At 33.1% G+C, this 12239-nt stretch overlaps 1 protein-coding gene across 6 annotated transcripts in view; it reads left to right on the forward strand.

The window, feature by feature from the left end:
• Positions 1–12239, forward strand: part of LOC111054711 (transmembrane protein 165) — a 58321-nt gene that overhangs the window by 27995 nt on the left and 18087 nt on the right. For 2 of the 6 annotated variants that reach the window (XM_039439241.1, XM_039439244.1), the window contains exons 3-5: positions 4537–4712; positions 8155–8208; positions 10998–11171. In XM_039439241.1, the coding sequence (XP_039295175.1) occupies positions 4537–4712; positions 8155–8208; positions 10998–11171 (404 nt within the window). The remainder of the gene's footprint in view (positions 1–4536; positions 4713–8154; positions 8209–10997; positions 11172–12239) is intronic. The other 4 variants (XM_039439242.1, XM_039439245.1, XM_039439246.1 and 1 more) reach the window with 3 other exon arrangements.

Here is a 12239-nt window from a genome sequence, read left to right on the forward strand (position 1 = left end):
GACAATGTTCTCATCCTTTTATTTTTGAGACTGATAGTCTCAAGAAGTTCATCACCAAAACTAAATTAAACTACTTGATATTAAGTTGTATGAGTGTTACTTCAGTCTGAACAAGCTCAATCTGAAACACCGCCTATAAAGAAATTCACTTTGAACAGACAGCGTTCCTTATGAATAACATTACTTCTTCCAATTTAACCAATGCTGAAAACGCCTGAAGGCTGTGCAAAGAGCTAAAAATAAACTTTCTACTGGTGATATTTTCCAAAGTTTTTCGATTTGTATAAGTTATCATCAAGCTATCAAAATGAAAAAGTTATCTCAGGAAAACACTTTTTTTCGATCATTACTTTTTGAGATATGAGCGCCTAAAGTTTAAATTTTTGGGACGGAACATTTCAAATTCGGTAAGAGATAAATCCATGCGATTTAGAGGATGATTTCTTCATGGTATTGTTGATCTAGTAAAACAAAAATCTTTTGAAAATATAAATTTTTGAGAAAGTTATTCAATTTACCAAAAATAACTAAACTAAAAGTGTTTTTTGGTCATTTTTCGTAAATTAAATAACTTTTTCAAAAATTGATTAATATTTTCCGATAATTTTTGTTTTATGTTTGTTTTACCATGAAGAAATCATCCTCTAAATCTCATGGATTCATCTCTTACCGAATTTGAACTGTTCTGTCCCAAAAATTTTAACTTTAGGCGCTCATATCTCAAAAGTAATGATAGGAAAAAATGTTTTCCTGAGAAAACTTTTTCATTTTGATAGCTTGATGATACAAATCGAAAAACTTTGAAAAATATCACCAGTAGAAAGTTTATTTTTAGCCTTTGGACAGTCTGAAACAATGCCCATAGTGGATTCCTTGTAAATAGTCAGCATTCCTTGTGAATAACATCACTTCTTCACATTCAACTAATGCTGACAGTATAATAGTGAATTGTCGCATTCATTGAAAGCTCTATCGTTAGTAAACTGTTGGATTAAATAATTGTGAATGGAGTGTTATTGGAGCGTGTAATAGGCTGCTCTGCTTGCCGGGTTCCCGGCTGCTAGTAACAATATTACCAACACACAATAAGCTCAAAATGACAATGGCGAGTGACAATGACACCTGTCTTATCTAAACAGTGACAGTAGCTCACCTTATCTCTGTTACTTTAATCACTTTCTCTCTGTTTATCACTATTTTTATCGTAGAGTCCTTGTCATAACAGGACCCACCTCATCAATTGAAAACAATTTTATTTTTGTCACATCCACATTTATGTGGATTATTGTTATTATTATTATTATTATGGTAACTGTCCACTGGAACCGTATTCAACCGATCCGTTCGGTCGTTGGATCGGACGAATCTGCCGGCCGCTAATTCGGCCGAATATGGTCGTCCATTGGAACCGTTTATGTCAGTCTAGCAGTCTAGTTGCCAAATTATTGAATTAACTACTATCATAGCCACCAAAATTTTTCAAAAACAATGATTATATTGAGATTTTGAAAATTGAATAAACAAATATCCAATAAATTAGTTATTCATTACAATAATCTTACCTTCAAAAAATATCCACTAAATTAGTTATTTATTATCAAGCAATCTTTGTTCAGAGATTCCTTTGAACATTACAAGAATGATATCTTTTATCCCACAATGGAACATGCTCTTGAACCAAACTTATCAACTTTTCATTGTCCATAGTTACAACTTTATAAAACAACAACTTTAAAAAACAAAGAATACTGTGAAACAATTTTAGGTTGGGAACACTTTGTTGTCTCAGCTCGATTAGTTAGTTCGGCCGGATAGAGCCGGAAAATCCCATTCAATTCGGATCGAAAAATTAAACGGCCGGAGACGGCTGTGCACGGCAATGGTGAGCCTGTTGCAATGGACGAGCATCTATTCATTTCTTTGTTTGGGGGATCGTTCGGACGAGTTCGGTAGTTTTCGGCCGTTGCTAGTTCGGACGAATTCGGTTCCAGTGGACGGCCCACCCTAACTAGCAGGTGACCTGTGCTCCGCAAGGGTCTAATTGGAAACTTGACAAACTGAAAACTTGACCTACTGAAATCTTGAATAATTTAAAATAGTCTTCTCATATCTTCTTCTTTCGTGTCTGGGAGCACACAGGGTCAAATACTATTCCAAAATTTAGCCGCAGAAACTGCTTTGTCATTTCATAAAATAATATCCTCCATCGTGCAATGTGTTCCCATATTTGGACACAGGTCATGAGGTGTTCATAGTTTTGAGTCATTCCACATTTGCACATTGCATCCTCACTATAGCGGCCCATACACTGCTCGTGCATTGCACAACCTGCCATTTTTTGTATTGGCACGACCAGCTTGGCATGGCACGATGAGCGCCATACACTGCAAATTCAGTTCGCTCCGTGCCGTGCTAGAAGTCGGTTGTGAAAGTGATATTTTTTGGCCTGGCGCGACGGAAATCAAACCTTTCCGGATTGCCATCGTGCCGTGCAATGCAGGACGTGCTTAGCACGACATTCCTAACACCCTGGCACGATCCTTCCTTTTTTGGCCCGTCCTGCAAGCACGACATGCAATGCTGGACCAGTGTATGAGCCGCGTATAACCTCATCTGACAAGCTCCGACCTGCATCTAGTGACACCTGTTCTCAAACGATTCAAGGACTTCCACGTAGTGTATGAGAACCTAAGAATTTAACCTCGTCATTATACATTTTGATAAATATAGAGACCTGAAGAGATATAATAGTAGGCCTGAATATTTTTCCATATTTAACCTCGATATAATACACCCCGATATAGTACAGACCTCGTAATAGTACATTTTGGAGCCTTCAAGATGTATTTTTCCATTTAACCTTGATATAGTACACCCCGATTTAGTGCAGACCTCGTAATAGTACATTTTGGAGCCTTCAAGATGTACTATATCGAGGTTCCACTGTATAACATTATCAACACCCAATCTATTAAAATCAGTATCTAACCTAGACAAATTAATACCTAACCTTTCCTAGCTGCCTGGTAATGACCCATAGTTGTAACAATGGTTTAATTAAGAATACTCTAGGTTGCAAGATAGGGAAGGTTTCATTCAAAAGCATTCAAGACAGTCAGAATCATGTCTGAGCTATGTCTGTATGCAGTTTTGACCTTGTTCTGAGATGAGATATTGGATAAGATCTCCTGAGATATGAATGGATATTGAAGCTGTAGGGATTTTATTGATTGATTGCGTTGATTTCCTTCTTGCAATGACCTTGGTTTGCTCATTTCTATAGTGAAATTCTTCGCTTCAAACTGTCAGCATTGCTTGAATGGGAGGCATTGATGTTATTTGGAAGGAATGCTGACAGTTGAAAGTGAACCTCACTATAGCTACGTTGAACTTGGAAATATATTGTCATGGTTAATCATTGAATGATATTTTTCTCATTAATCAGATAGTCTGATATCTTGTGGGACAGGACTCCCTACTGTTGATGATATTTTATATGATGTTGACTTTAGTTTATTATTTTGTATTTATTTATTTATTCAGTCATGTACAATATTAATACACTTATGTGAGAAGGCACAACAGGCTTATGCCCAAAACTGTCCCTTCTCAATTTTTTACTATAGTCCAAATTAAATTGTAGGTTAAGCTACTATCACCTATAAAAATTACAACACTTAATAATAACACTTATTTTTTTGACACCTTTACTGTATCTTCACATGTACTCAAATACAGACTCTAGAATGGGTCCATACAGGAGGTTAAATCACTTGTTTATATACTGTATGTCTATTTTATTGAATAAAGAATTGAATTTTAATTTGATCTAGTAAACTCACTTTTACAACCGAAACTATTGTATTTATTTTCATAAAACAACGTTGTTTATTAAATCTCTCAGTTTATAATTATAGTTTCTCTCAGTTTGTAGTTAGACAGGATAAACCCAAAACTGTTTCTGAATGGGTCTGTGGCGAATCATATGATTACCACCTGTGATGTTTTCAACTGGTATAGTTTGTTTATCACTTGTAACAGTTTTATTTTCATATTTATCAAAAGTTCAATTTTGTCATTCAACATTAAAATTATTTCATCATTCATCTAGTTTCATTTAATCGATTTCAACATAGGAATCATTAAATCAAATTCCTATAGGTCCATACTGGTCCATATGAGCGATTAATTCACTTTTTTATAATATTATATTGTATGCTTATTTTATTGAATAAAGAATTGAATTTTAATTTAATCTAGTAAACTCACTTTTGTATATCTCTGTTCATGGTGTACAGGGGCGGTCCGGTTCAGCTGCGGGTTCTCAGCTATGGCTGATTGCGTGGTCCCCCACCGGGGTCTGTGGGGTAAGCAGGCCTTACATTTTGGGGGCCCCTTCGCCTCGGGGCCCTCGGGGATCCCCGACCAGACGACCTGGCCAAACCGCCCCTGATAGTGTAAATTATAATTATTTATTACTTTTTTTACTTATAGTGTTTTATTAACTAATTTTGTGTTTTATTTTATCTGTTTTAGTGGTATTCGGCTATGCGGCGACCATAATTCCGCGCGCCTACACGTTTTACGTGTCAACGGCTCTCTTTGCTTTATTCGGTCTAAAAATGCTCCGCGAGGGTTATTATATGTCCCCCAACGAAGGGCAGGAGGAATTCGAGGAGGTACAGTCTGATCTGAGAAAGAGAGAGGATGAGGTACGTTTCTAATTCAAATATTCCTTCTCACTCACACTATTTTCCTCTATTACAATAGTTTTTCAAATTTTTATTTCGACAACAGTAATCTTGGTTCTTCAAGGGCTCTGTTGTATGATAAAATACAAGATAATATTCTAATGCTCTCCTATTCTAATAACCATGTCACTACTGGTATTATTAGTTTGTATTTTATCATGCAATAGTGCCAAAGTGGTAGATATTCAAGGATAGTGTAATATAGCTGTATACTATCCTTGGTAGATATTAGGGTGTCTGTATACAGAGTTCCAAATTCCAGTGGTCTTAAGAGGTTATACAGAGTGTTCTGAAAAAAGGTGCCCATAAACACACTCTGTTAAGCTATGTATTTTTCATGCGTTTTGTATGTAATTAAGGATTATTTTTTCAAGGTTGCGTTTGTCTATTATAGACTTATTCTACGTCTTTCTCTTCAAAATGAAATTTTCTACAAGTTCTGTAAGAAAATATTTTGTGTTTGTTGTACATTTAACATAGTAAATCTGCTTCAAACCTTGAAGAAACTTGTTTTTCGGGACCAAGTTCCGCGTATTTCGTCACATATCTTGAAACTTACTGTAGCTAACAGTCTGGAAACGGTTTTATTCAATTTTCAGTTCATTTTACATAAAGTACGCTGAATTTAACATCTTAATTAACAGCCAACAAATACCCATAGGGCAGGGTAACTGAAATTCAGACGAAATCTTTCACCCTGTATAACTTGGTAACTAAGCATTTTCGGACCTATGTTAATTAGAACTTTTTTCTTCTTTTGATGTGAGGAATCACCCCCTGGCTTATGGGCACCTTTTTTCAGAACACTCTGTAGATATTAGAGATATCTTCTTCTACATCCTTTTATGACCGCTCTGACCGTTCTCTGTGTGCACACACCCTTATACAGGCAATGATAAGTATATTCTATTGTTTATCATTATTTTTTTATTTTATTCAATATTATTATCTTGTTTTACTTGACAATATCTATTTGTATTTCAATATACATTTTCTAATGATTTTTCATCCATCCTTGTTCTTTGTTAGTTCCAACTCACGGTTTGTTGAGGTCAAACATGTGAACAATAAAGTTTATCTATCTCTTTAAATAGCAGGCTTCTGCACCACATACAGAATTGCAATCTCACATTCTTTACTGTTTTGTCACATTGACGAAAAAGTAATTCGCCTATATTAATAGAAATTTATTGATGCTCGTATCAGCTTGTTGATGGCGATGTATATATAAAATGCGTCTTTTCTATTGTAGTTCATGGGGAAATTGACTTAGACCCTGTTGCACAAAAGCCGGTTATATTTTAAACGTAATTAATTTCACGAGAACCAATCAGAGAAAGCCTTTTGATAAGACGGCTTCTCTGATTGATTCTCGCAGAATTAATCACGATTAAAATTTAACAGACAGGGCAATTTGTGCAACAGGGCCATAGTCTTGTAGATCGAAATTGTGTGTACGAGCTTGTTGAAATCTATTGTAATAAATAACATCAATTGACAATTCTTTCAGTTATAGAAAGGTAACATGGTCATCAAAACATCTAATAGATTCAAAGTTCAATAGTAGGCTCATTGCTTGTATATGTGGAATTTCTATTTTAAATGTTTTATTACTTTTGTGGGGGCAGAATTATCATAATTAGTGTCCATTCTTCTAATATTGTTCATCAAATAGAACCATAAACATGATGGTTTCTCAATCCATTCCGAACTGCGATAGTATGATAGTATACAAATCGAAAAACTTTGAAAAATATCACCAGTAGAAACTTTATTTTTAGCCTTTGCTAAATTATCAAATGGAACTATAAATTTATTCATTCTTTAGATTTGTTGTAAGATTATTTGGATTCACAACAATATCGTACAATTATGATTTTTCCCAAAATCGAATAAAATTGAATGATTGTAGGGTACAAATAAATGAAAAAGTGCCAATTACCAATAATTTTCAAGAATTCAATTGATATTTTTTTGCAAAAACAATACAATTCAAGGCAATACAATTTGCAGTATTTGAGGTCATAAAGTGACCGCGCCTAAATTCGTGAGTATCTTTTCCGACTTAATTGGACACTATCAATTAATTAGGTTATCCTAATTAATCACTAATTGGTTGAATCTATGCTCGGAAATTGATAATTACTGACCTCAGTTATTAATTTGTTCATTATAAAATATGAGAACCAGGTGAATGTAGCCTATAGTGAGGTCCACGTTATAATGGCAGTGTTTGATTAGCAATGGTATTGCTATCCTTGTCTAGCATTCAGCAAAGCTGATAGCGCTATCTCTTTCTCGCTTTGCTCTGTTGCCAAATCGTCTTTCAACAATGTAGAATTAATAATTAATCAACGAAATATTTCATCTTAATTATGAAATTATTTAAAAATATAATTTCTTGCTTAATAAAATATAATTGATTATTCTAAACGAGAATGAACCGTTAATATTTCATCAAAAAACCGAATTGATGAAAATGTTTTATTAATTTGAATAAAGTAGCCCATATAAGTGAAGTGATTTTATCAATAAACCTGTATCTGATACCGTTTATAGAAGGCATTGACAAGACAGTGGATCGGCAACGTTTTTCTCCTATCTTTCTCCACTGTCATTATAACGTGGACCTCACTATAGTGAATATCTCACACATTTCTTCAGCTCTAAACTAAAATTGAAAAGTAAAATAACAATTGATAATTAATAACAAAAGAATGATGAGAGTAGAAGAGACGAGGTAGGAAAAAAGTGAGAACTACCAACTTAACACATCAATAAGAGAAACTATAAAGTAAGTTAAGTAGGATCTATGGAACCCACATTCAATGTGAGTTAATGATAATAATAATAATTATTAAACGAAAATCCAAAGTTAAATGCTGTAAACCACCCCGAAGACTTCTGCTACTGCAAATATTTACAACAGGGTTAAACGCTAGTTGATATTTTTCATGGATTAGTATTTGAATGAATGAGATTTCTCATCAATTTCCATTTGATGTTAAAAGTTGAATGTTTGAAAAATAAAAAACTAAGAATGATAAAGCCGTAGTTGCAGTTGATAGAATAAGGGCTCGATATATTCCTATTTACAGCTTGAAACCTTCCAATTGTAAATCAAATACAGGTTTACTTACATCTCTAATTTAATATGTAAAAAAAATATGGAAAGTTTCCTCCATATAAAAGCCTATGTAAAATGAAAAGCGAAAAATGATAAGGCCATAGTTGAGGTTAATAGAATAAGGGATCAATATATTTCTATTCCAGCTTGAAGCCTTTCAATTGTAAATCAAATTTAGGTTCACTTACATGTAATATAATATGTGTAAAAAATATTGGAAAGTTTCCTCCATACGTAAGCCTATGTAAACATGAAAATTCTGTTCTTTTCTTGCAGTCTAACGACCCCTCCTCTTCCTCAGACTCAAAAAAGACAAAACGTGTATCGACTGTAAGTTGATAGTTGAAATATTCCGCACAAATTGCAGTCTGTTTTGTCTTCCTCTTTATTTTTTCTCAATGTGCATCAGAATACTTTTAACCAGAATGGTGATGAAGCTTTCCTTAGATATCAGTTAATTTTGTCAGTGTTGTATAGCTCTTCTACTAGCTAAGGATTTGCTTCAGTATTTTTCTGCTTTAATAAAACTCCTTACTGTCACACGTTGTCTACTGCTCCACCCTAATTAATAACAATTTGAACTCAATCACTTGTTGCAAGAAAAATAATCAACTAACTCAAAAACAAACAATTTTCTATTATGATGAATGACAGTTTTCACCTTATATTATATCATGCAATACCACCAAACCTAAGCTTGACTTCTGTGTTCTTTTATAATAGGTCTTGGCTCAGACACTTGCCACACTATTTATTGTTCCACTCTAATTAATAACAATTGAAACTTATACACAATTTGAAATATAAACAATTAAACAAAAATATTATGAATGAAAGCAATCTTACCTCACCTTATAAGCAATCCCACTGAACCTTAGCTTGACTTTTGTGTTATTTTATAACAGGTCTTGGCGTTGTGTTAGAATTTTCTTTTTATTGTTTGAGAATTAACATTCTCTCTTATTCATTATTCTCCACAGGATTAAGTAGGCTTCAAATTCAATATTTCTGCTGCTTAAATGCTTATCGCTATTGACGTTTATTTTATGATAGCACAGTCCTAATGATAAATATTCACTGTATGAAACTATTGAATCACTCACTTCTTACTAATATTTAGGATGATTAGTGGAAAATTTTCGTTTCATGTTCAGATTAGTTATTAGAATTGTTCAAATTGAGCAATCACTAGAAAAAGTATTACTCTATTAGATGTGAGTTTAGGATATTATGATATGAAGAAGTATAATAAAATCAATACTCAATAATTAGAGTAATTAATGAAAATGATTGTTTGCTTGCAGTTCTGTATGTTGATTGCAAAGTGATATGGAACTGAGAATTCATTATTCATCTTGATGAATTCCTTAAATTTAATTATTTATTATGTACATTTCTTCATTTATGTTAGAGATTTCATTAACATTTACCACTTATCAGAGTTTTTACTCCAAATTCTGACTTATCCTGTACATTCAGTATGAATGTTTTATGTTTGTGCAAGATTTTTGTGTTTTGGCCTTCTGATTTTGTGTTTTTTTTCACTCAATTTTTGTGTTTTATGTCGGCTTGAATTGGTTTTTGTTTTTATTGAATCTATGCTGTAACCTCTACACTTGCTGGATTTTTATATTTTTGCTAGATAATTTTTATGTTGAGCTTTCCTATAATCACTGTTGCAATGCCTGCAGCCTGATATCTAATAAGCTTGTGATTTTTAGGGAAGAATATCTTCCTCAGTTTAATCATCAGGGATATTTAATGATTGTATTTCTCTTTCAGGATTTTTTCAAGATTCTATTTTTGGCTAAAATGAACGAATTTGATTCTATGTTTTCTGTAGTCTAAAGCTTTCAGGTTCAACCGTAATAGTTGTCATTTTAACTTCTTGTTCATTGACAAATTTTAAGTTTTCTGTCTGTGTATTTTCAAAAGTAATGTTGATGAGTTACTTGTAGCTACTTAGTTCAGTTGTTGATATCCTATCATGTCATTCTAAAACCATAAATTATAATACACTTTGTGACATAGGCTAATAGTGTAAAAATGATATGTTAATTTGAAAATATTCCTATTTAAAGTAAAAGCTTTGGTTTGATAGTAGTGAACAAAATAATAATGGTTGAACGCAAGTTCCTCTTAAACTTTGAAGTTTCCCCATTGAAATTTTCCTGGGAAATGTCTTTACTAATATTCATGATGTTTTGAGTAACTAAAATATATTTAAAAGTATAGAAATTCCAAATCGTTTCTGACTCAATAGATATTGTAATCAGATAATTATCTTGTATGTGGTTTTCCTTTCCGATTAACTTATTAGTTGACTTGAAGTAGCAAATAACAATTATCCTTCAAATAAATCATTACATTCTAAACTATGATAATCGTTATTGTACGTCCACTTGAAAACTAATAAAAAATCTAATTTTCCTTGAAAAATGAAATATCCACTTGTCTTATGGTGTCTCCTTAAAAAATTATTCCCATGTCGTATTTTTGCGAAGAGGAACTATACAAAATAAAATAATTTATCAAGTATTTCCTTGGAAAATAATTATGAAGGAGTCTCCCTTACAATAAAATCTCAACTTGCTCTATCATAAATTAATTGCATTTTATTTATTTCTTTCTGAGTAGAGTTAAAAAGATTAAATCAAGTATTATGCTTTCACTAATATTATTTCAACTCAACTGTATGTTGTATTTTTTGTCCAATCCAATACAAATCCTTGAAATGGAAAAAATAAAATATTACAAGGAATGAATGAAAACTGTATAAATTATAAATATAATCAATCATATTTCAAATGTTCTATTTTTGTCTAATCCTCAAAACAAAACCACAAAACCTCAAATTTAATACAATATTTATTTTATTTGATTTAAACCTCAAATTTAATTTAAAAAATACATAGGGCTGGTTTCCAAGCTCGAGATCCAGCTATGTTCTAGACTTGAATCGGCTTTAAACTCCAGAACCTATAGACTCAGAGCTTGGAAACCGGCCCATAGAATCCAACCTAATCAACTTTAATCATTTTTTTTACACTTCTCACCCGTTAATATCCTGGGGCTCCAGCTGTTTAACTGGCCCGCTTTCTGTCTCTCCTCTCCTCTAGCTGCGTGCACAGGTGGACGACTCAAAGCCGGTGGTTGTTACTGGCTTGCCAGTTGTTGCCACGCTGCCAGTCACCATTGTGCCAGTTGACTTGAACGAGAAGACAGTCAAGGAGAAGGAGCTGGTCATCACTAACTTGACAGCGGCGCCCCAAGTCTCCGTTGAAAAGTTGAAGGTCTATTTTCAATCAATCATGTCTCTCTCTCATATTTGTGGTGTGCCTGCATTGGCTGCTTACTGTCTGTCAAGTGGTGCTACTGGGCTTCAGATCTAACTGGTAATACATTATTTGTTGCACTGATGGGTCGTATGTGTCATGCTATTAATAATAATATTTATGGTTTCTAATTCACAAAGTTCGATTTAAACGAATGGACTACTGACTGCTCTCTAAAAAATTTATTAGAACAGAATGAGGAAAAGTTTCTGACCAGTATGAGGGCAGTTTGAAAAGTTTCTGACCAGTACAAGGGCAGTTTGAAAAGTTTCTGACCAGTACAAGGGCAGTTTGAAAAGTTTCTGACCAGTACAAGGGCAGTTTAAAAAGTTTCTGACCAGTACAAGGGCAGTTTGAAAAGTAGTTTCCAACAAGTACAAGGGCAGTCTGAAAAGTAGTTTCCAACCAGTACAAGGGCAGTCTGAAAAGTAGTTTCCAACCTGTACAAGGTCAGTTTGAGTGTTCAGGAGTTTTAATTCAGTGGTCTTTGAAGGAAATAGATATTTTTATGGATATCCATATATCTATGGAATACCTATATTCAGATACTGTTTTTGTTGTGATATAGTGATATTTATCATAATAAAAACCAGAATATTGTCTAAAAATAACACCAATTTATTTGAAAGTTACAAACATGTTTCATTACCTATGGTATAATCTCCAGTGTGACAATTCAAACCTCATTTTTCAAGACTAACTTATTTGTTTTGAATTGTCACACAGAAGATGACACCATAGGTGATAAAACATGTTTTTAAATTTTTAATAAATTTGTGATATTTTAATGCAATATTCTAGTTTTTTATTATGATACCTATATTTTTGAGAGTGTTTATTTCATCCTATCAATTGTAGTAGCCCTATAAGGAAAAGTGCATATATCTTCATAATTCTAAGACCACTCTCCATATGCACACACCTGATTGCAACCCAGTTTATCAACGAACTTTTATTTATCGAATTAATTCATAAATGGACCATTTATTTTCATCAATTTTTAAATTGTTGAAGATAAACTGAAAT

This window comes from Nilaparvata lugens, chromosome 12, assembly GCF_014356525.2.
Source record: "Nilaparvata lugens isolate BPH chromosome 12, ASM1435652v1, whole genome shotgun sequence".
Lineage (NCBI taxonomy): Eukaryota > Metazoa > Arthropoda > Insecta > Hemiptera > Delphacidae > Nilaparvata > Nilaparvata lugens.